The sequence below is a fragment of the Pungitius pungitius genome, chromosome 7 (assembly GCF_949316345.1).
Source record: "Pungitius pungitius chromosome 7, fPunPun2.1, whole genome shotgun sequence".
Lineage (NCBI taxonomy): Eukaryota > Metazoa > Chordata > Actinopteri > Perciformes > Gasterosteidae > Pungitius > Pungitius pungitius.
Window position 1 is genome coordinate 17,380,441 of NC_084906.1, and position 24,747 is coordinate 17,405,187.

Consider the following 24,747-nt stretch of genomic DNA (forward strand, 5'->3'; position numbering starts at 1 on the left):
CAGGAGCGCAGGCAGCTTGGCCGGGACAGAGGAGCCCCTTTAAGGCGACGCGGGGGCCCCTTGTCACTGCTGTGGTCACAGAGCAGTTATCAGAGATACGACGCAAACCTGCACCTGTAGGATATTAATACTTAACCGATTGGTACACCTTTGACTCACTGAGCCGCTGAAAGAGTAAAAAAAAAGTACTGTTTCAGCTTCAGGTACGTTCTCCAGCAGAGACGAGCAGGCAGCCCGGAGTCTTTGAAGTTGTGAACTTATTTCTTTCTACGCAACGTCAGGTTTGTTTCTCATTCAAACTTCAGCCCCAGCCGACGCTGACTGAAGTGACCTCAACAACAAGGCTTCATACAAAACGAAAAACTCCCATTCAAGAATGAGACATAAATATCTCTTAAGTCTTGATATTTAGTAAATAGGGTTAAGAAAAGTTACCATCTGTAATCAAGATCAGCAACATTTGGACAGTGTGTGTTAACATTTTTAAGTGAAAGCTTCGGCCGTCACCCGGCAGTCAGAGACGGCTATTATGGAAATTCCATAGTTTTCAATGAACTCTGACCTTTGACCCGTTGGATGAAGCGGTTTTCTCTCTGTGGGTTAAAATGTCCGCTGGCGTGCTAACGGTTGGGAAAGACTACTTGGCCTCATAGGGGGCGATTTTGTTGCCTAAAGCTCTGGTCCAAGATGCCAAGATAAACTGTGCAGATTCAGATGAGGCAACGTTTTGAGAAGTTACAAGATGTTTTGTTGTGAAGGTAAATTGGAGAATACAGTTGACAGACATAGTAACACATGATAACACATCCGTGGTATTGTAGCTAATTTTCAGTTAACAGTTTCATACCAGCTTAATAAAAGCTATTTCTCCACAATGAATTGTCCTTTCATTGGTTTTGGATATACATGGAAAGGGCTGCTGTGAAAGATGCACAATTGTAAATGAATAACATGTATATTGCTTCTACAAAGCTGTCAGCATAATAGCTGAGCTAACAGCGTTAAGCTGTGAAGCAACCGGACGGTGAGCACTTTGCTGTTTTAAACTCATGTTCACCATTGGCTTCATGAGCTGTTTATTCTTCCAGGAACAATTTCCTCGAAAAGCAGTGACTGCATTTGTTTTGTTTTTTTTTCCTCCTCACTTCTGCAAAGAGGGGAAAAGCTCAGTCGTGGTGACGAGGAGTTGATGAGCAGCGGTGGATCGGGGGCCAGACCTCTACAGCAGGGAGATGTTGGTGCCAGCAGAGAAGAAACAAAAGAAACTGCCGCCTTAACGTAGTTCCCGGGGCCTTGTTTCTTGAGCTGGTTTCTAGACCTCATGTCTGATTATTATTGTATTATTGTCGACAAACACACAAAAAAAAAAACCTTTGTGAATCAGCGCAGAGCCACGTAAGGTCTGTGCTGGATGCATTTGTAATGTAACAAATTCAAAAGGGGGAAACATTTTTGAAAGTCAGGTCGACATTTGATTTGATCAAAGCATCAGTTACAGCTTATGTCATTTACTTCTTTAGCTTACAGTTCACAACTGTTTCTTAACGCATTTCCTGCCTTGGGAATCTCCTTCAAAGGAACTGATCCACAATCTAAAGTCATCGAGACACACATTTTTTCTTTATGTTGGTGGTGTCACGTAATATGTTTTGAATTTCCAGCAAAGCCGGCTTAGTGACAACAACCAAGTCTAATCCTGCACTATTGAAATATGTTGGATGTTTGGCTTTAAGTGGCTGAAAAAAAAACAGTCGGCTGATCGACGATGACCTTTGAGTTTGTCGAGCTCGGCTGTAAACTCCGATGTACGTTATTTAAAACACACTGTGGCATGGCAATGTTCTGCTGAGGGGCTTCTGTTTATTCTTGGTTTAAAGTGCAAAGCACGTTGATCGACTGTGTCCATTTGTCAAAGGTTTTAATCTGATCTAAACAGGTGCATGTTCTTTTAATACCATTTTTTATTGTTACATTACAATGCTTTGTTTAGAATAATTAAAAAAGTGAATTTGTTTCAGTATTAGATTTCTCAAACAAGTTGTTGGTGGAAAACAAGATTCCACCAACAACAAGTTATTCCCAAAGTTGTTGAGATTCATCTCAGATGTTGAAAATGTTCCACACTGGAACCAACTCACGCGTCCGGACTTGACATCAAGACAGGTGATTTTATTACAAGAAGAGACGAGGATGTCGTGTGAGCAATGCGTTACGAACATGACAACAAGAAGCGTTTGGGTCTAAATGTAAACGTCTGATCACATGTAAAAAGCTCGACAGGGGTACTTTTAGCTCTGTGTTTATTGATTGTTTGAAATATTGCCTTTTTACAAGACTCAAGTGGTTTGAAAGCTGCAATCGCACCCGTTTCAATCGCAATCATAGTAAAACATAAGCTGTATATGTGCTTACTGTAGTTGAAGACATAAGAGGATATTATGCAGGGGTGGTATTGACACTGATTAGAGTGGATTTTAGCATTAACAAACAATGGCCTTTTTTTATTGTATAGTAAGATTAAGCAAATTCTAAATCATTGTCCATGTCGATCCAGGGCCGATGATGTTACCAGGGATGTTATTTCTTATCGGATTGGCATAAGCTTGGATGTGACAATTAATTCCCATTATCTTTTAATGCTTTTGTCATTTAAAAATGATACAAAAGCAACTAAAGCAATCAGGGATAATGGAATATATATGATATTGTAATCTTTTTATTAAACCATCCGAGTTCATTAAGTAAATTCACTGAACATTTGGCATTGAGACCAATTTGATTGATCTCTCCAAAGCCATGTTCATGAACAAAACGCTTCATTTGTAATAAAACAAAAAAACAAAAAAACACAGATGACAATGGAAGCCTCCCAAAATATATTACAGCTTAATATACAAATATATAAATGTACATTCAATAAATACAATATGAAGTATTGAGATGTATTATGGCTAAAATGTAGGCCAGTCCATCAAATTATCAGGGCTTGCATGTTTGTTTACAGATATTCTGTAAAGTTTTAGCTTTTCAAAATAAGAGTTGTTGTGGATAAATAGTTAAATCAATGGAGTAAACTATTGGTGGTTGATTTATTTTTGCCCTCATAATGTGTTTAAAGAGCACTTGCCATTATGGATTTAAAAGTGAGCTAAATTCAATTTCAGGAAAGAAATTAAAAGATGCATATGCCTGTTGAAACACAAACTTAATGACCTTTGACATTTTAATGGCTTCAGGGGACAAAGAGCCTTTTAAAAGTGACCAGTCACACAATAACCAAAACACATCAAAGAAAAGAGAAAGACTTCAAGAGATCAGGTATTAACACATTATTCAGATTTAAAACATACATATTTAAGAATATGATATATTCATAAATATATATTGTATTGTAATTACAGTACTAGTCAAAAGTTTGGACACGCTTTGTCAGTAATGAGAAAATGTGTCTTTTGACTGAGCCTGTGTATAACGGATTAAAAAAAAGTATTTACAAGGACTGCCGGGATTCTCCGTTCCGTAGGTTGTAAATACTTCTTTGGTCCCTGTAGATTGTTTGCAATTAGTGGTTCGGTAAAGAAAAACGTAAGGGACAACATTGTCATTTTACACATTTAAGAGAACAAAAAGATGTGCCTAAACTATGCCTATCACTCTGAATCATGTACTACATCAACAATAATCCAAGTTCACAAAGGCAAAGGAAACACCACATAAGGGGTTAAAACTACATCAAAATCAGTATAAACCGGATAAATGGGCTAAAGGAGCATAAACAAATGATTACAAAGATATGCAGCAAATGTTAGTGAAAGTGTACACTTGTTATATGGGAGCACCTCATCAGCGTCAGAATATGCAGAGAGACAGGAGAGGGTTTGTGGAGCAGACGTGGATGAGGTCGTGTTTGTTGCACTGGGAGTTAATGTCAAGAGGCACAACAGGAGGAAGAAGAACAAGAAGAAGAAGAAGAAGGGCAAGATTCAGTAGAAGTCCAGATGCTTGCTGTGGCTTTCCGGGTGTTGCTGTGTGTGGTCCATCTTTGGCTGTGTGTGTGTGTGTGTGTGTTTGAAATGGAGGCTGTGCACGTGCGACTTCAAGCGTCATTCTGCCCAAAAAGGCTGCCCTGCATCTTCAGCTTGTGCATCCTGCAGAAGGAGAAAAGACATAAGTGAACCGAAGAGCGTTTTGAAATACATCAACTCGTAATTGACAATAAATAACTGTATTAAGAACTTACAGTTTTTCTTTACGGTTCATTTTGTCTTCTTTAGACTTGACGAAGACTCCCTCTTCTCCTCCCCTGACGAGGTAGGCAAACTCTCCGTCCTTAGCGGTGAAGATCACCCTGAGATCACAAAAAAGGGATCAATTTAATCAAATTCCAGACAGAGGTGTCATGTCAAAGGACCGATTCGAGTCCGAGACCAAGGACTCACTTGGACTGGGTCTCCCCTGACTTGATGCGCAGTTTTCGGATGTGGAACTTGCTGCTGCCCCACCAGTCCGACCAGCTGATGATGGTGTCCTTCTCCCAGCGCAGCTTCACGATCATCAGGTCTCCAATGTCCACATCGGTGGTGATGAGGAAGGACAGCGTGGTGTTACCGCTTAGGACTGGCCTGCCGATCGGAAATAAGACACGTTACACGTTTAAAAAAAGCTCAGCCGCTCAGTTTGACTGTTCAATAAATACTGTTCAATAAATACTGTGTGGATTTATGTACGTACAAGACAAAGGAAATGCCCTCTTTCTCTCCGTGGGTTCCGTACAGAGAAATCTTCATTGGCTGCTCGGTGAAACTCAGTTGGTCCTTGTTGAAGAGATGCACCTTGACTTGATAGTGAAAAACTACAAGAGAAACGAGGGGGGGGGGGGGGGGGGGCAGAGACGGGTTCTCAGAAACTGATCCAAGTCACTAAAATCAGTTCAATACTGTCAAAGCACTTATGTAACCTCTCTCTCTTCATGCGACTGTCACAGTGCTGGATTCAAACATGGATTTGTGCTTAATCCACATGCCCTCATATATATATATATATATATATATATATTATATATATATATATATACACACTCATTACAAAAGACCTATTTACAAAGACACTAATCCTTGCACAGGTATATGATTTTAACCTAATTCTTAAATAAACATATCCGTTCATAGTGTACCACACGCATTACCTCAGCATACCCGAGGCGACTATAACACCCAGGAATTTTTCCTTTGTAACTGTGCAAATATGAATTACAGCCACATCCACACTAAGCCCTCACACACACTCCTCACACACTCCTATCAAGGTGCAAACACTAACTTGAATACAATCCTCGCTAAAGAGCATCAACCTCAGTATTGCTTTCTCGCATCGCTTTTTTTTTTTTTTTACCTTTGTATGGACTTATTTCACGAGTCTTGAGGTACATCTTGGCGCTGCGGGTGGAGCGGACCCGGTTGATGTTGTAGCCCAGCGTGTTGCAGCGGTTCTTCCTGCAGCTGAGGCACATGCCCTTGTTGAAGGTCTCTCTGGAGTTGCAGCGGTAGGCCATGGGCTGCTGCTGGGTGTTCAGTAAGGAGTCGATGTACAGGTGGATGGAGCGCTCGTGGGAACATTTGACCAGCTGGTCCATATCTGAAGCAGACAGAGAGCGGACTATAACACACATATATGCCAATGTCCCACAAGGTCATCTCGTTCAGCTGGTAACCAAACGTGACCATCACAAGCAGACGTGTAGCGAGGAACAAACAACAAACGATGCTCAGTGAATACACACTTTGGAGGCCCTTGATGCCTTCCAACGCAATCCCCATCAGTGTGTTCTGGATGTCGCAGCCGGGCTGGAAAGTGCCTCCGTTGGGGTAAATGTCGATGTGGCCCACGGCTCTCTGGATGCCGATGCTGCGGTCCGGGGAGCCCCTGGTGTTGGTGTGCAGGACGTCCACAAACTGAGCGTCTTCTTTGGACAGAGTGTTCCGGTTGTCCGCGTGCTCGAAGGTGGGGCCGGCAGGATCCAGGCCTAAAAAAAAAAATTTTTTTTTAAAATCGAGGCAAATGTTTCTTTGTTGTGCACAAATCTCCATGAAGAACGAGTGTGTACGTTGTAAAAGACACATGAATGCCTCTTACTCTAATGATTCTTCTTCTTCTTCATTTGCACCTCTGCAGGTTCACTGAAGCAGTAATTATAGGTTGTTAATGGGCTGACAGTACAGAACATACCATTATTCTAAGCAGGTCAGAGAGACATCAAGCTCAATCAACTCGACAGTGAGAAATTGGGGGATTGGACCAGCATGAGTGCCCCCCCCCCCCCCCCCACCCCCCCGACTGGTTCAGGGCACACTCACAATACGGGCCTGGAATGAGCCGCTGATTACGTCTCACTGACGGGCTGTTTTGTTTTTACGTGCAGGGGCTGGAGCTCACATTACAGTGTGAAACGGTACGTTTGCCCACATGAATTCACTGGCTGCAGGACTAAAATGAGACATAAATGTGTCTGATGCACTTTTCAGTAAAATAACTCCATGCTCACACTTTTTTGTCGCGACAGCAGACGTTCCATTGGTTAAATTGACGTTCTCACCTGAGATCCTGCTGATTTTATGGTCCGTGAGGTCTCCGGCGACTCCGGCCACATGTGCTCCCAGACTGTAGCCCAGCAGATGAATCCTCTCCCAGGGCAGCTGCAGCTCTTTCTGTGAGCGAGAAGATGGATCACATGTGCGAGAAGAATGTGTTGACATAACGTTTAAAGTGAATCCCACAGACTTGCTGGAGGGCTTAAAACCAATAGCAGGGCGTTCCTCGAAAAGCACCCTGTCTTAATGGAGTTCGGGTGCATTCCGATATGGGGATTATTTTGAGTAATTGTACGTGTTGCCAAAACACAAACGAAAGACAAGACAAATGAACGCGTTATTTGTGCAAATACCCTTTTTTTTTGCAATACAATTCCCTAAAAATGTAGTTAAGGCACATCTTCTTTATGATGAGGAGAACATGATCCAGCTGGACACCCGGCGGCCAATGAAAACGCTCACTTGTATCCACGTGACGAACTTGGCCACGTCGCGGCCCACCAGCTTGGTGTAGGCGGCGGACGTCGGGTAGTGCTTGTTGGCGCGGGTGAGCCAGTCCACCACGATCACATTGGCACTGGGCTCTCGCTCGTAGAGAGCGGACACCAGTTTGGGCACCCAGCTCTCAAACATCCCGGTCACCTGTAGTAACACACACACACACACACACACTTGTGAGGCCAGCTGCAGGACAGGGTGACTCCACTGGGTCATAGCACACATTCTGTGTGTTGTGTTTGGACAGAAGCCAAATGGTCATCAAATGATGCTGCACGGCTAAATCACATGATACGAAATGCTCCGAAATGTGCATCTACTGTTATTTTCATCCCATCAGTTTGGACACTTACAATTTCAACATTTTTTTTGTGGAAGTTTCACTTCATAAGTATCTCAGAGCCGGTGGGGGTACATTTCTATACGCATGACGTACATCGAGTTGAACATACCGTCCAGCCGTGGATGATGATGAAGGTCTGCGTCTCCGGGTTGAATTCGCACTGCTTGATGGTTTCCGGGCTGCCGGTCACTATGTAGCACATGTCATCATCCGGGATGTCGACGGTGCGCAGGGAGAACTTGGACACGATGTCAGTGAAGTCCGTGATCCATCCGGGAGGGGCACCTGTGACCGTGGTGTTATCTGTTCACAGGCGGCAATGCGGCGGATCAGATCAGCTGTGAGGGTCGGAATGCAGAGGATCGCATGCACGAGTCGGGGGGAAGTCAAACAGACAGAAGAGTGGATGCACGAGGACACTTTCCACGCATTCCGTGCATGGAAAAGAGACAGCCGGGTGTTGTTGTTTTTTTGCAAGAGTTCAATCGCACGTTACTTTGCAGAGGTCAAAATCAACCAACATCACACTTTTTTCATCATTTTTTACTTATGATATTATTTGACCGCTGACCACAGCGGCGCGTCACAGTGAACCAGTACGAACATGGAGCATGGCGGTGTCGCCCCCTTTTGTCTCCACTGTATTTTTTAAATGAATCGAACTGTGAAGATCCTGCAATTCCTTAAGAGATTCAGCCGATACAACCTAAACAATGACATTATTCCACGGGACCTTTTATTACCACTTACCTAGTCTTTTTTCTTTTTTTTAAAATAGGCTAAATGGTTTGGGGCAAAAGTTTCTGATTAAGCTTTTCATGCCTTTGTAATACTAAAAAAATAATGCTGGTTGATTACATTTTACAATACTTTCATTACTGTTGTTTTTTTTCGTTTTGGCCTGCTTGTCTCACCAGACAAAAGGCCCGTTTGCAGCCGCTTTTCTTTCGGCACACATGGACCTAAAGAGCATGAAATGGGATGCAGAGCTGGACTGTGAAAGGGTTTCACGGGGTTACTCCCGGTCAACGCGAAACATCGTGCAGGAATTAACCTGCTCCGTGTAATTGCTCCCTCATTGGAGCCTCGGATAAATCACCCGAGTATTTTTTGGTTATTTCCAGGCAAAACAAGCCGATAGGTCGCTCTTACCGAACACGGTGGTGAGTTCAGGGTCCGAAGAAAAAGTTGCAAAGATTTTCCCCAAAATTATCCAAACAGACAAAAAACAGATATTTTCTTTTCCCATATTATTAGTAAGTTTTTGTTATTTTTCTTGAATATCCCGAATTAAAAGTTTCCCTGGGAGTCGGCGGACCGGCGGTATTTCCACGCGTGTGACTCAAAAACACACCAAAAAGAAGTGGTGGGCAGTTGCGCTTCAGGAGTAAATGTTCTGTCACAGTCGCCGCTACAAGTCATCTTTATGGGGGGCTCATTTGCATATTCAAACGTGATTGGCTGGAGGCGAGTGGGCGGGGTTTAAACGTCCTTGCTCTGGAATTTCTAAACCTAAATCATTGAACAATCTTCTGCAAAAGGCGAGCCGAGTAAGTGCAGGACACCTGAATGTGTCGTCACTGCTGAATATAAACCATGAATGATCCTCCTGGATTATCCTCCTGTCATCCCACTTGACAGCAAAATACTGTCAAGTTGCCTCAGACTTTAGAAAAAAATGGTCATTGTTTGAAGGTGTGTTTATTCAAAACTCAAAAAGAATCAAGACAAATATATATACACATATATATACTTCTTTCACATTCAAATCAATATTAGAAAAGTAAAAGTTCTCCCTTTTGAAATGGTTTGTGAGTAAAAGTATTATCAGCTAAATGTACTTAAAGCCAGGGCGGGTAATATATTTAAAAAACGTGCTTTCTTATATCTTTATTCATATCTTATATCTATATTCTTCTTGAATTCTGACAGCCGATTAATGAAATGTTCTGTCACGCAGCTCAGAGCCCTGAGCTCGCTGTTAACCTTTGTTATTACATTTGGGGGGGGGGGGGGGGAGTTGCTTTGCTTTGGAGAAGCAACTTTTTCAACAAGTCCTGCAATTCCATCGGAAACGAGTTGGCACACTGGGCGTTTTCTCGAGGATGGATAACTATCAACACCGCTTTATTTTGCTGGTTCCGCTTATGTCACTGTAAAGCTGTAAAGGATCACAAGTAAGTACTCAATGTACATCATTAGAATTGACTATTGATGTATTATTGACGTATGCACAGAATTTTACTTTTGTAATTTGTTGAGGTGCTCATTCTTTGCCATCGCAACATTCTTATATTGTATTTTAGTTGCAAAGTGGTTGTAAAGGTTATTTTACTGATAATCCAGTCAGCATCAGTACAGCTCTCCAAAAGTCCTCGGTATGTGTCAAAGACCAACAGTTAACGACAAGTAAGACAAATAAACCCCGGTAATAACAACACCGCTCCATCTCAACTCCACGTCTACATGTGAGGGGGGTCGGGGGTCAGAATTCATTTAGTTGCGTTTTTTTCTTCTTCTCTAAACATCATCTCCGACGGTGTCCTCGACATCCACCAGTTAGGTCCAGAGACCACTGAAGTGGAGTCGGATGTGAGATGTGATCCTCTCAGACAGATCTTCTGAGGGGTGTGTGTTTGAAAAGCCTCTCTCCCATTGGTCGACTGGGCTGAGTCTGCACTCAAAAGCAATGACAAAGCACAACTGGATCTCAATTTATTGAAGAAGAAGAAAGAAAAAAAAAGGACGCTTGAAAAGCTTAAAATAAAAATTAAAAAAATGCAGAAAAGTATGTCATATAAAATGAAAACAAGATGTTACGACGCTGTGTGCGTTCTTTGTGCTTGTAGTCGAACGCCTTTTTTTCGGCACTCGGGGGCAAAGAGGAAACTCAAAACCTCCAGAGAAATCAAAGACACGTGGAAACTGAAAGTAGGAGTCCGAGCCCCTGTGATTTTATGCTGATTTTCATGCCAAAACAACTGCGTGAGAATATTTTATACCTTTGTTTTCTCTCCAAACCGAGGGCCACAAAACAGATGAACCTGTTGACTAAATATTTTGCCACATGGATAAAGTTTCCATGTTTTGAAACCTGCTACATATTTGTTTTAGGAGAATCAAGTCCGTGTAAGATGTCTCCCTCCTCCCCCCCCCCCACGATATATTATTCTTTTGAAACCCGTGGAGATCAACTGTATGAGATTTTGGATTAAGATGTCACGTGTAGTTCATGACTTAGGGGCCCGTGTTGGTAAAAAAAAAAAATAGTTCAGCGCTGCCTTAAAACAAGCGAAGAAGAATCAAGAGAGAATTGTTACTTCCTTCTTACTCTTTCCTCCATTGTAGTCATTTAGCATCTGTGTTCTGATTTCACTTTTGGCCCTTTATTTTGTCTTTTTTTTGGGGGGGGGGGGCTCCAACCAACCCAATTGATGTATTTTCATTTGAAAACAGTAACTTCACTTTGAGCCCCTACACTTGATAAAACATCACATGTTTATGAGCAATTTGCATGAAATCAGGGTACGTCATCAAGACTTGTTTTTTGAGATGTTCGCTAAAAAAGCTGATTCACTTTCCAGTATGAAAGATCCCCGTTTAGATTTGAATCCCCACTCATCAACTTTTACTATTTCCCCTCTCTAATTATACCGTCCCACATGTTTTTTACTGTATGTATGCCTATGAGGAGGTGTGTTTTTATGCCCAAACCCCAAAAAAGGCCCAACCCAGTGATTAGAGAGAGGAGAAACGCCTCCCCCCCCCCCCATCGTTGACTGAAGTCACTGTACCGGAACCCCAGGGGGACGAGGAATATCAGATCCTGCAGGAGGCACGCCCTGGGAACCCTTGGTGTAGCTATCATTTAGAAAAAATAATAAAAAGGATACGGGAGGAGAACGAGAGCAGGAGCTGATTAAAGGGAGGATTACAAAACAGTTGTCCGTAGCAACGGATGGACACTCGGCCCGAGGGGGGGGGGGTTGTTTTATGTACAGATGATAAGATATTTCCCATTTTAATGCCGTTCGGTCCCCTTTTGAGCTCCCCTTGATTCGTCTTTGACCTCGAGGCCACGCTGAGGAAATGAAAAGATCTCTGCAGAGAGAACACATATTTCCTGCCGCGGAGGAATTCCTTCGCCGTCCTGTTGTTTCTTTCTCTCTGCTGGCAGCCGCTTCGTGCCCAAAAGCCTGCACGTTAGTTTCACATTCCTCCCGTTTGGTGCTTCTGGGAGATTAATGAGCCGAGCGGCGCTGAGTGACGCGAAAAAACTCGACGCAAATCTGCTGCATGTTGGCCGGCGGCGGCCTTTGGACTCGGTTCGGTTTCCCTTTGCTGGTGTTTTCACGAGGGGAGCAAACACAGGCGTAACCCCCCGAGCACAAATAACCACAACAACACAGGGTCAGTCGTGCTCTCACGTGGAAATCTCGGAAAGTGAGACGTAAACCTTGTGAGCGTGTGTTTGAGAAGCAGTGCAAATAAACTCTCTCTCTCTCTCTCTCTCTCTCTCTCTCTCACGCACACACACACACACACACACACACATGGTTAAGTCATCAACCCCCCATTCCTGCGTTTTTTGACAGGTGACACCATCTGCTTACAGTATGTAGCGTTCACACTATTCCGAATGTGGCTGCAGACGTCCATGTTATCCTGTGTTTTGTGGGGACTTATTTAAGCTCTGAGGGTAGGCTTCTGTGCCTTTATTGTGTGTCCTCCGCCTATGTGCTGCCATCCTCTCATTGTTGTGCGTCCCTCGTCACATTGTGTTCCCCTTTTATCTGAATGTTTCCCGTTCTCGTCCATGGCCGTCACTTGTCCAGACGAAACAACGATCTCTGCTGTGACCTTGAGGCCAGATGTCACGGGAGGGGAAAAAAAAACAAAAAACAAACAAACTCACAAATCAAGGATTCACCAACCAAAAAAGGTTATTTAAAGACTATTTAAGAGGCCGCTCTAATTTTGCCCACACCAGAGGGAATTCTCCCTTAATTGCCCATTCAGAATCTGTTAGATGTGCAAATAGATTTGCTGGGTAGGACATGAAGAAAGAAACGCTCCTCCCCAGTCAGAGTTTAGTCTTTTTTACGAGGCTCCTTCTAAAGAAACAGCGAGGTCATAAAAGAGCCGCTGAAAGACTTGAGTGGGAGAGGAAGCCAATATTTTATGCTTCTAACCGAGGGTGGCAGGAGGAGGTCGTGTTATACACTTGTTTAACGAGGAGAAAGCTGTTGATGTGTGAACCGGGTGTGCGTGCACGGGACATTTGGGTGTTTATATCGAACGTACAGTGCGGGTGTCCATGTTTGTGTCCACTCTACACTGTGTGGCCCTTTTATGAAGCTTAAAGTCCTCACTTTTTGAACAGTTTCTTCAAAACACTGTTTTCCGGAGAAAAAAAAACTAGGTGGGTCAAAATGCACTTGTGTCAAAATCAGGAGATCTAAGATTATTGTTATTACAAATTGGGTTTGGTTAGTTTTGAAGGGGGAAAGCAGCTGAAACCACATCTGGAGCCTCTGTGTTGCCCTTTATTCTCAAGCTGAGATCGGTCGTAAGTCAGAAACATCTGCCGTCTCTTCTATCTACTTTATATCGTGTGGAGAAAGAAAGAAAGAAAGAAAGTGCCTGGTTCCGCTGCGTGGATTTTGATCAATTATGGGTGTGACAAGGTAATAGTAGGACAATACTAAACAACAGGAGTTTTCAGTAAAGAAAATGTACTGAGTTTTGGCTTAAAAGTGAGAGCCCTTTTTCTTTTATATTGCAGGGTGACCACATGGGATCAGCAGGAGCCCAGACTCATAAGCCTCCCCCTCACATTGTGTCTGACACACTGCATTCAGTGTAGAAATATAAATTCAGACATGCATGCAACAATCTGAAGGTCCCGGTGCAGATGTCGGCCAATTGGGCAGTTTACAATTGTAGGTAAATACTCCTATATTGTGTGTGTGTTTGTGTACGGTATGTATAGAGTAATAACTGTGAATAGCATTACATTACATTACATGTCATTTAGCTGACGCTTTTATCCAAGCAACTTACTTATTAGAGGGATTAGGGGTGTGTGTGCTGGAGAAGCGCATCCAGGAACGTATGTTTCTGCACCCCGCCCGCTCATCACCTTCATGTATGTATGTTGGTGTTGGTGCCCGCGTGCCACGAGAGGGCCGAACGAGTCCTGCGTTTCAGGCTGCCGGTCGGTCACGTGTGGACTCGAGTCGCCTTGCGTGCGGCGGTCCAGCTGGAATTCCTCAACTCACCGATGTCCCAACTCGGAGAGAGAGAGAGAGAGAGAGAGAGAGAGAGAGCAGGACATTTCGTAACTGGTTGATTTCAAACTGCTCCGGAAGATGCCATCGTCGGGCCCGCAGGCGGACGGGGGTGGAAAGCCGCGTGTTTCAATCCCCGGGAATGATTTTGCAACCCAATCTTATCCGATTTAAAAGGATATCGTTCATCGACATGTTTTGTTTTTTAAATAGGAAAAGGGGAGGAGGGGAGAAACGGACTGAGCTCTGAATGCGAAACAGAACACGGGGAGTCGGCCTCTGCCCCCAGTGTCCAGCATCCCTCCTTACAGGCCCGCAGGACAGCAGCCCTCACGCCTGACACAGCGGGTCCCGGACTGCCGTGACCCGTCTTGGCCTCGGGGGGCGGCGGCCCTTTCGCTCAAATTCTTCTCAGTCTGGGCCTGCCGCCTCAGAGCTGCCGGATCGGAGCTTGCGTCACTCCTGCCGCGCTGCTGCCTCGCGGCCTTATTCTGCAGACTGGCTGTCTCGCACAGATGATTGTGATGAAAAAAAAATCGAGGGACCAGCGTTTGGGCAGCAGGCCGAGGGTTTACACTGATGCAAACATGTTTGATCCGGGGTTTTGACAACATTCTGTAAAAACCATGAGCTTACATGTCTTTTGAGGATCGCCAAAAGCACACTCAATAATCACACTGGGATGATGTGATTGGTCAATTTGACAAACTATTCTCCTTTTTTTTTTTTTCAACCCCCCAGATACTGAATCTCTGCAGACTTTCTCCTCCTCTGTAGCGGTTCGAGCCGCCGCTCCGAGGATGTTGTCTCAGCTTTGATTTCCATCAGCTGCACAGGGAAGCTCCCAGCGGATCCACCTGTGGTGGCCTCAGGTCTGGTGCATTATAGACACATTGAAAAAAATAAAAAATAAAAGAAAGAGCGTAAACCCATAAGTGCACCAAGAACAACAACACGACCACGTTCTCATTCACAGAGACACGCTGAACACTTCAGGTCAGACGGACGATCGGGACAGAGAGAGAGAAAATGAACAGACATTCCAAAGGCCCGGGGGTAAATGATGTTGCCCAGCACGGGGGTGAACCCAGGGATCAGCGTGGTGTGTATATATGTGTGTGTGTGTGTGTGTTTGCATTCCTTTTACATTGAACCCATTGGGAAGGCTCAAAGACGCGTAAATGCCTTAAAGTGTGTATGTACAGAGTATCTGCCTCCTTCTCATGTTGATTCAAGCAGACACATCTGGCGGATTATTTACAGTGTACCATTCACTGGTACACGTCCTCCATTTAACCCCAACAACCTCTCCCTCAGAGGTCAAGTCCTCTGACCCCCTTCCCCTTCTGTCTCAAGTTTTTTCCACTCGTATTGCACAGAGTCACCCATATCCACATGGATGCAATAGGCCCAGCGTGCAATCGTCAGTTATAAAAAGAACGTTTTAGCCTGGTTCTGCCAACGCAGTCACCTTCCTCTAAAAATGCATGATATGCAAGTATGAATAGAAACCACCATCTCTTGCCTCTATATGTGATTATATAACTCCCTCTAATGGACAGCTAGAAAACAACAAGAGGGAAAAGGGGATTTTGATTGAATAGTTTTATGAACAAATTTTAGTAAGCTACTGTATTAATATGTTCGGTCTTTGTGTTCCCACAGAAAAAAAGGGGTCGACAGGTTGGCCTTTAACGTTTCAAACTGACAAATCCAGACCTGTGAAACACGCCTGCACGTTGCTTTGTGTAGTGATTTCTTACAATGACAAAGGGGGGGGGGGGGGTCACCTGTATTGCCGCAACATCTGCAATATATTCTTCAATATCCTTGGCTCAACGTTTTCTTAGGAGAGGGTTGGAGTGCGCAGACATCTGAGCAACCACAAAAACCGCAGGACGCAAAGGAGGCCTCAACTGCTTATTTCCTCCCTCTCTCTCTCTCTCCCTCTCTCTTTGAAACAGGGGGTTCTCGTCCACGCAGTAATCAACTGGAATCATTATCACCTGCTCGCCTGTGGGGTTTTGTTTTTGCTTTGGGATTTGCTGACCAGCAGGTGATAATGATTTGAGTGGATTACTGCCTTTACAAGAGAAGTCTGTCTTTGTGTGACTAGGGGAAGAATTTAATGATTTAATTGGAGTCCAGAACAGCGTCCATGCAGTTTGAAAGCTCCCAAATTTAGGAGTTGCTTATTATAGATGTATAAGATGCATTTAAAATGCTGCGCTTGAGGCTTAAATTAACACCGGCAGTTTAGTTTACATGAGCCTGCCGTTTATTACTTCCTCAGTGATACATCGACCATGAGTCATCTGCTTCATGACAAATGAGCTGCAGCGTACAGAAAGAGGAAAGTATTGCCGGGGGGGGGGGGGGGGGGGGGGGGAGAGAGAGGAACTCCACTTGTTGAAGAGGAACTTGGATCCAGTAATAGATTCGATCCAAGGGAAGTAAGAAGTGAAGGATCTATATCTGAAAATCTTTTTTAGTCAGTTGGGGAACTCGAGCGTGAGGTACAGAGGTCAAAGTGACATCTTAAAAGTCGGGGCGTTCGTTTTCCTGTGGCAAATGAACACGTGATCCTGGACAGCTGTGCAATGTGTGCGTTATAAATAACTTAGTGAGGTAACTGACACGGGTCCACAACCAGTTCTACCAGACCACCCACTGGGTTTGCAGTTGCACATATTGGCTTCTCACCTCATTTCTTCAGTCCAGGCTGAAGGTCTTGAAGTCATGTGAGATACAGCTCATCCATTCAGATTGGACTCCCAGGATGAGCAACTCTCCCTCTGCTGTTGGGAAAGGTTTCAAGGCACCAGGCGACTAGTGTCATGTGTCAAATCTCATCTTGGACCCTAATAACTATTAAACAGTATAACATTTTCTCATGTTTTGCATGTAACTTCTACCGTGCTGCTGGTTTCATTTACTCCTTTAAAGTTCTGTTCGTTTTAAAGGTCGAGTGAGTCTTTTACAGATGATCATTTTGTTATCAAACCGCTCAACACTGGCTGAGCATTCTCAAAAACTAAAATGGAGCTATGTCCAATTTAAACGCTGCGTTGAAGAAGTCAAAATTAAGCTCATGGAAGAACTGAACATTTGTATTTACATATTTTTTAGGCTTTAGTTTTGTGTGTTTAATGTGAGCCCCCCCAACGTTGACATTCTAAGAATTTGTCAATGTAAAATAAGACTGCGGCAGCATTTATTTCAGTAGCACCACTGCAAAGGGAGGGATAATCTTTTATGTATTGAGTCCATTTTATTGAGAGCATGGCGTGAAATGGACTTTACTAAATATGACACATTTATGAAAAACAAAAACAAGCTGAGAATACATTACACTTTAAGATTTAGATTTTAGAACAGATCTTAAATCAATAGTGAACACACAGATGCTCCTGGTGCATTTACCATTATCCAAACAACACAAAAAAGCAGATTGAAATATATTTCAAAAGTAAATCTAACAGGCATGGATAATAATGTGGATGGATTTACCTTTAAAAACATTTTACTCTTCAGCAAAACTCATTGTTATATCATTGTTTTTAAAATTATGAGCTATGAAGAAGGTAATTGCAACAAAGGCTAATTTATTGAGACTGGAAACTGCCCAGAATGCTTCCGACCAACTGGGACAAACTGGGCGAGGTTAGGTCCACTGACCCAGGGGTCTAGGAAACATCTTATTTTACAACACAGAGCTCTGCGACTGTCCTGCATAAACAACTCATTTTCAACAAACAGATGTGTTACACTATAAAGGTAGGTTGGATTGACTGATAAATAGAAGGGCAGGAGATCACTACATCACACACACAAACACTAAAGAGAAACAAAGTGTAAAACAAAATGTCTCCATCAAAAAAAGAAGTACAAAAAAAAAAAAGTACAAAAAAAGTCAAATCCGTCCTGAGACAGTCCAACTGTCGTACCAACTGAGCCATCAGTAGCGTCGGCCGAACGCTCCGCCCTGCAGGCCGCTGCCCTGCAGCAGCTGGTTCTGCCTGTTGAGAGCTCCGGACAAGGACTGAGATGTCCCTGTGTTCATGTAGCTTCCGCGGCTGGTGGACGAAAACAGACACAGTGGTCAACACCGTTCCAACATTATGTTTTAAGGGTTAATGTAAAAAAAAAAAAAAAAGGAGGCATATATCCCGCAGGTATTTAGAACTCACCTTGCTATTCCTCCTCGTGCCATATGGCTCTGGCCTGGGATGGCCCCGTCTCTACCTGGAACCCCAAAAAATAAAAACATCACACATGGAAATGTTGCATATGCAAACCAGCAGCTCGCTGCTACAGTCATGCCATCGTCCAGTAGAATCCTCAGAAGGCTAAAAGCTACTTTACAAGCATGCATACTTTGCCATGTTCTGTCTCCATCTGCTTTCCGACTGGAGTCCCAGTCCCGGACTCCTTCCCTAGGGGGAAAAAAAACAAAACGCTTGAATTCTTCTTCCCTTCAGGGAAAATGTCAGCACTGGACTCTTTTAGTTGGGTTTTGTGTGTGTTGAACTGAAGCCAGTCTCACCTGGGGTTGATGCGTTTGTCATAGTTTCCACTCCAGGAGTCTCGGCCTTCTCTGCCGTGTCTCTCTGACCTGTCCGAGAAGTGCTGAAAGAAAAAGGGACACGAGACGGTCACAATTCACTCATTCTGCGTCCCTGGAAGATTTCTGCGACGTTCACAGCATACGATCCCACAAACACAAACACACGGATGACCCTTCAGCGTCGAGGTTACGGTGAAACGGTTTCACTCGCCAGTTGCATCTCAACGTCAGTGAGACGAGGGTAAAGCGCTTCTCACCTGACTGACCCGGTCTGCGCCGGCGCCACGAGTGCTGTCCCGCCTGTCCAACATCAGGTCGTCCTGGTAACGGCCTCGGTCCCTGTGGTCAAAGTCCTGATAACGCTCCTGGCGACCAAAGTCTGAGCGGCTGTATCGGTCATCCATGGCCATGCGCTTGTCAGGCCAGTCATCTTTCCTAAAAAAAAGAAAAAAAAAAAAGAAAGAAGCGGCACGAGGTTCATTCACTCCGCTGCTCACTGCCCATGTGACGAATCCACTTCTCGGCCCTGATCGTACCTGCCATCCATATCGTAGGGCCTCTTCACGGAGCGGCGGGCCTGCTCGTAGCGCAGCTGCTCCTGCTGCCGCCGCAGCTCGTCGCGCTCCCTGAGGATCCGCTCCTGCTCGCGCCGCCTCTCGTACTCTATGCGCAGCCTCTCCCGCTCCAGGAACTGACGCTCCATGCGGTCCGCGTCGAGGCGCTGCTTCTCGGCCTGGGAGTAAAAACATACATAAAGTTAAAAAACACACAGAACTTGTGGGGGAAAAGTAAGGCTGCCAGAACGGGGGGCGGGGAACGGTACCTCCAGCCAGCTTCTCTTCCGGAGCAAGTGTTTCCTCTCCTCCTTCTCTCGGAACAGACGGATCCGCTCGCGCTCCCGGTCCGGGCGGTTGCCTTCCCGGCTGTCGCGGTCACTGAGAGAAGAGGGCGACGGTCAATTTCTTCGGGTTTTGGAAGAATGTTGTAAATACCAAGTAATGCTGTGTCAAACTACCACGCAGAAGGTCATTTCTTCAGGCTTTAACAAGAAATATGTTAAAAGCAAGTTTGTACAGTCCAGAAATAGAGCGCTGTGTTGCAAAAACATTTTTACCATCAGCCAAGTTAATGAGAGTAAATCTTACGCAGACCTGCGTCTCTCCACCTCTCGGACCTCGCGCTCTCGCTGCCTCTGTCTCTCCCGCTCTCTCTGCTCCTTGATCTGGTCAAACGTCAGGATTTCTTTCTTCTCCTTACTGAGTGAACTGCGGTCCCGGCTTTTTGAGCTCTGGAGGAAAGGGGCGATGAAAGAAAACGTCAAACAGCGCCCTCGAATGCCGGCACGTAAAATGGCCGCCAGCTTGAAGGAAAGGCTTTTGTTTACTCACTCGCTCCTTGCTTTTGGTTTTGAGGCTGATGACCGGCTCCCCTTTGGATTTGTCCATAATTACTGTCCTCTCATTCTGCCCTGTTGAACAAAGACAATTGATAGTCAGGAAAATGAGAAAATATTTTGGACAAGTGCCTTGTTTATTGTCCTTCTATCCAAGCTGGAAATGATTCCAAACTTCTCACCTTTGCCATCCTTTCCGTCTCCCTCGACCTTCTCATCTTTCTCTTCCGATCTACAGAAAAAAGATGAGCAGTTGTTGAGCCGGTGCACAGCTTACCATCTTAAGCAGTTCAGTGGATTTTGAGAGACTCGTCTCAGAAGACACAAGAGCTTGTAGTGGATCTTACTTCGAGTCAGCGGACGGCCTCCTGTCACCGACAGGCTTCTTGGGGTCATTCTTGTCTGCCGGCTTCTTCCCCACAGGCTCGTTTTTAGCCTGGAATGTTTAATTGATTTTACATGTTTGCTCTTTACAACTTCGACAAAATGATGTTGAATTAACTATTAAATGCAACAATCCTCTTGTTACCGGACCATTGTATTAAACTCTGCATGAAATATGCAAAGAGTCACCCAGATCCATCCTTGTGGGACTGGTCGGACACTCACCCGCTCCACAGAGATCATCTTGCCATGCAGCTCAGTCCTGTGAAGGTGGCTGATGCACTTGGTGGCCTCATCGGCTGTCGACATGGTAACGAAACCATAGCAGCGAGCCCCGGGGCTCTTGGCATTGGTCACGACCTTAGCGCCAACGACCTGCAAGAAATGCAGATAGATCGTCATCTATTTTACATCAAATCCGTGTGATCTGCAAATTCTTGGCCTTTGAGGCGACGAACGAGACTGACCTTGCCATATTTGCTGAAGAGAGTTTTCAGATCAGTCGCTCTAGTAGTGGAAGACAGCCCACTGACCCACAGATTCCTGCTATAGGTAGCTGCAGCGCCTTCAGCGACTACAAACACAGTAAATCAATGAGCATTCATCGGCTCAACTTTGAAGGCCTGGGGAAAAGAAAACCCTTTTCCACTCACCCTTTTCATCTTTTGACTCAGTCGTGCCATCGTTCTCCTCAGAGCTAGAGACAAAAGAAAAAAAGAAATCAGCATACAGCAGTGAAATAGCTGGGATCACTCCTCATACCGATAGATCTTTATGGTATGATACATAACCAACAGTGACCAGCCCATCATGTACCGTAGTGCAGTGATATAACTGAGTAAAAGGAACGATACCTTATGGAAATCCAAATACTCGTCAACGGGTAATAAAGTGGGGTTGGTGAGTGTAAAGAATGACAAACGGAAAAAAGACGAATGCGCAGAGCGTTTTTTTTTTACCTCCAACACGAGCATCCAAATTTTGCTAGCACAAAGGCGCCAATGCAACAGAGACAGCCATTTTGGTTTCTAGTAGACAGAAAGCAACAAACCTCTTTTTCTGATCATCGCCCTCTACAGAAGAGGACTCTTTCACTGTGGAGGCTGAGTCCGCAGCAGCTTTGTCTTCCGTCTTCTCATCCTCCTCACCCTTCTTAGACCCCATTTCTGAATCAACAGTTTCACCCACAGTGCCTTGTTCGCTTACACTAACAGCCTGCGAGCTTTCGTTTTCTGCGTCAAATGTCTCTTCTGGGGCATTCTCGGCCTCCCCGACCTCTTTAGTGCAAGTCTCAACAACATCCATGGCGCTCTCCACGTCTCCAGCGGCGGCGTTCTCGGACGCGACACCGGTGTCGGACACATTGTCTTCCCCTCCGGCGGTGGCAGCTTGCTCTTCTTCTGGGCTCGTCCCGAGGCTCTCCTGGTGATCTTCGTTAAGTGGCTCAGATAAACAAGAGCCGGCTACTTTGTCATTTTCTACGGATTTAACAGGAATAGAATGGCACAGTTTAATCACTTCTGAAACACAGCAATGGTTAACGAGGAACTGGCAAGGCCTGGATTAGGAACGTCATGACCACTGGCCTGTGCTCTTAGCACTAAGTATTAAAAGGTAGACCCTACAGAGAGACTGGAAGAGAGCCCAAAGGCTGAGGGGACAACTAAGCAACTAGTGCGACTAACACTTGGGCTCATCTTTTCTCAAGTTGAACCACGTCACTGTGTTCACCTGATCCAAAGCAGACAAAGAGTTCAGTGCTGAAGAGAGCCACAAGATCAGCAGTGCCACAGCAGAGTCTGGCTGCAGTCCATCTTCTTTCCGCCTTTGACTTTCCCCCGATGTGTCCGTTTGTGGCGATGATGACAAAGAACATTGGCTCAAGTCCAGCAATTTCGTATCCGGCTGATTTCCGAGTCAGAGTCCGTAAAAAGTTGCAAACAGTTGACGAGTCTTGATGGATCTTCATTGTCATTGTTCTTCGTGTGGCAACCTAGAAACACTGCAATCACCTGCAACACCTCACACCCCCCTGACCATGACATACAATTGCTGTCATCGTGCATCAACTTGTTAACCACTGTTGTTTTACTACTTTAAAAAAAAACCATATCTGGCAACGTGATCAATATTTTACCAGGGAAATTTCTTAATTGTGGTTAACCAAATTTCAACACAAAGCCAGCAATTCCCTTTGGGCTTCCGGTCTCTCTTCCTGGTTGAAACTAACCTAAGTTTTTGCACGCCAAGCTCAACACTGTAAAAAGATGTGTCCACCTTTGTTCCAAACCATTCTCTACAGTACCTGTTACTTCTTGCACGTCATCCGCATCTGGATCCTGAGCCTAAAAAGAAAAGAATGTCTTAAGGAACTTGAAGGTTGTGGACAGTTTGTATTACTGTAGCTTCGCTGAGGTAACATACCATATTGGTTGACGAGCTTGTCGTGTGTTCAGTCATATCTAACATCTCAGACTCATCCATCTGTAAGAATAGACGTAAATGCAGTCACGTTCAAAGTTGGCATTTAGACAGATAGACATTGGCAGCCAAGTTTGCAGTCCAATTTCTCACCTCTGGGCCTCTTGCGTCATTTTCTGACTCGACGGTCCCGCTGTCGTGTTGTTCACTTAACATCACTTCTTCATCGGGTTCTTCATTTAACAGCGCATCATCGTCGGAGTGAACATTTGAGGCTTCCTCCTCGTCATCCTCGGCTGGTATCCCGTTGTCGTTCTCGGTCTCGTCGAGAACGTTCATGTCGAGGATGTTCATTTCTTGCATGTTCTCAGGAAAATCCTGAGGCTCTTCCTAAATTACAAAAAGAAGGAAGTTTGCTGCAGATTCTCACAAAAAATATGTTCCCATTCAGAGCCATGCGGTTGTTAAGGAGGGCGAGGCTAAAGAATTACTACAGTAAAGCGTATTATGTTAACATTAGTTAAGCAAGCTCACCTGGCCAAAGTGACAATCCTCTTCGATAGTACTGTCCTCTGGTTCATCATTTTCCGGCCTGATATCTAGAGTAAAGACATATAGTTTAGATCAGACGCTTATGTTGGCATCAAGAAAATTGATTTTACAGGCGATGGACAATCATGATGCAATCCAGGTGCCAACATTTGTGCATCTAAAAAGGTTACGTAACCGTGTCTTCACAGTTGTGTGCTGTATATCTTTGTGGAAAATACAGTGAAACATTTAACTGATTTGAAATTACAATCATTCACTTTAGGTGAAAGACCACCGGGAAAATGCACATTAACATATATGGACTGTGTTATTAATAGAAACATATGAAAGTTTCACATTCATACAGTCGGCTTCACTAACTTCCAAACAGTAACAGTCCAATACAACAGCTCGGAAAAAAAGCTCTACCATCATGAAGGTTAAATCCATCCGTTTATCTTCAAACTGTTTCATGGAGTCATTAAGCTCATTCTGGAGGAGGTGTTTTCTGCGTTGTGCGTTTTTTTTTTTTGCATTGCAACAATTGCTGCACTTACACATCCAAAATCCATGAAGATTTAACGTTACCTAACGAACGGTAATAACATCAATGACCTGCAGCTACTGACCGGGACTAGTCCCTCGAAGACTTCAGTAGTTTACGTTGTTCCTGAACGCGCCCTCGAGTGAACGAAGGTTACCGAGTGACGGTATTTACAGAAGCGAATGGCACAGACCGTCCCACGGCTCGTACATTTGCCGTTCAGGTTAAACGGCGTCCACTTCTGGCGTTGAGGAAACGTTTTTACCTTTGGAGGACCGCTTGGGTGTAACGTTGGATCTCTTTGGAGTCGACTCCGGGGCGACGATTATCTCGTCCGGATTCCCACCCTCTTCGTCGATTGCCTGTTTGATTGTAGAGATGCGGACACTTTAACACGCCGCGCTTATCGGAAGGGTTTCGTGGTACAACAACATCAGAAGTGAAACACGCAAATAGACACGACATTGCAGAGGTTTATACACGGTTAGCAGTCTGGGCGCAGACGTTAGCGAGCACCAGCCAGCGCACAGCCGGGGTCAACGGGCCTCGTAAGCTAACGTTAGCTAAGCTAGCGTTAGCTTTACGTTCATTGGTTTGACTCCAGTCGCGAGGCCACGCAGCGCGGGCCTCGACCGTGACGCCGGGCTCATTGCATTCGGCGCGGAGAGTTAACGTTAGTGGTTTCAAACGTGAGCAGTTGGGCGACCTTTTTGAGGCGCTCGGACAGCACCCTCTTGGCGCCCGTGATGTCCAGGTTTCGTTTCTTCAGCTCGGCCTTCAGGTCGATCACCCGCAGCTCCGACAGCCTGCGGACCTCTGCGCCCTCCGGAACCTTCACGTCTGCGGATGGGTCGGCCATCGTCGTGTCCGGGCGAATATCTCTTCGGCTCGAAACGGTGGTTTTCTCTGCACGTTTATTTATCGCCGATGATGCACTGCGAACGGGGAGCAGCTAGCTCGCAAAATATTGCAAAATGGAGGCCGCGGCGAGCGACTTGAGTTGACGTAAAGGCGCATGCGCAGTGCAGCAGTGTGGCGCAGAGCGCAGGAAAGCACTGATTGAGGAACCATCCACACATGGATAGGGGTGTGTGCCAACTCTTCTTCTTCCACCAATGCGAGGATGCACATGAGAAGTTAGAGAAGCTGAGGCAGTATAGAATGAATCTTATGTACAGATAGAAGCATT

The 24,747-nt window shown here is 44.9% G+C and overlaps 2 protein-coding genes across 2 annotated transcripts; both read right to left on the reverse strand.

Moving 5' to 3' along the window:
- Positions 1-2,093: 2,093 nt before the first annotated feature.
- On the reverse strand, positions 2,094-8,831 carry lpla (lipoprotein lipase a). Its single transcript, XM_037469102.2, has 10 exons — positions 8,581-8,831; positions 7,538-7,731; positions 7,050-7,229; positions 6,593-6,704; positions 5,780-6,022; positions 5,392-5,634; positions 4,732-4,852; positions 4,440-4,622; positions 4,241-4,348; positions 2,094-4,148 (listed from the first exon to the last, which is right to left on the reverse strand). The coding sequence occupies exons 1-10, from the start codon at positions 8,675-8,677 to the stop codon at positions 4,097-4,099; spliced, it is 1,533 nt and encodes a 510-aa protein (XP_037324999.1). The 5' UTR covers positions 8,678-8,831; the 3' UTR covers positions 2,094-4,096.
- An 8,126-nt stretch (positions 8,832-16,957) lies between these two features.
- Positions 16,958-24,568, reverse strand: safb (scaffold attachment factor B). Its single transcript, XM_037468893.2, has 21 exons — positions 24,265-24,568; positions 23,824-23,920; positions 23,018-23,082; positions 22,637-22,873; positions 22,487-22,546; positions 22,368-22,407; positions 21,114-21,540; positions 20,716-20,759; positions 20,530-20,636; positions 20,288-20,437; positions 20,026-20,114; positions 19,861-19,910; positions 19,674-19,753; positions 19,437-19,573; positions 19,109-19,220; positions 18,822-19,018; positions 18,543-18,720; positions 18,265-18,347; positions 18,096-18,154; positions 17,909-17,963; positions 16,958-17,794 (listed from the first exon to the last, which is right to left on the reverse strand). Exons 1-21 carry the CDS (start codon positions 24,415-24,417, stop codon positions 17,677-17,679), a joined length of 2,538 nt encoding a protein of 845 aa, XP_037324790.2. The 5' UTR covers positions 24,418-24,568; the 3' UTR covers positions 16,958-17,676.
- Between the last annotated feature and the right edge of the window lie 179 nt (positions 24,569-24,747).

Bases quoted from the DNA above. Each gene is read 5' to 3' on its own strand.
- lpla (XM_037469102.2), bottom strand. From the start codon at position 8,677: ATGGGAAAAGAAAATATCTGTTTTTTGTCTGTTTGGATAATTTTGGGG. The intron at 7,732-8,580 runs GTAAGAGCGACC...GCCTGTGAACAG, and splicing joins TGAACTCACCACCGTGTTCG to ATAACACCACGGTCACAGGT. The intron at 5,635-5,779 runs GTGTGTATTCAC...TGTCTGCTTCAG, and splicing joins AGGCATCAAGGGCCTCCAAA to ATATGGACCAGCTGGTCAAA.
- safb (XM_037468893.2), bottom strand. From the start codon at position 24,417: ATGGCCGACCCATCCGCAGACGTGAAGGTTCCGGAGGGCGCAGAGGTC. The intron at 19,911-20,025 runs GTAAGATCCACT...TTTTTTCTGTAG, and splicing joins AGGCCGTCCGCTGACTCGAA to ATCGGAAGAGAAAGATGAGA. The intron at 19,574-19,673 runs GTGAGTAAACAA...CCTTTCCTCCAG, and splicing joins AAACCAAAAGCAAGGAGCGA to AGCTCAAAAAGCCGGGACCG.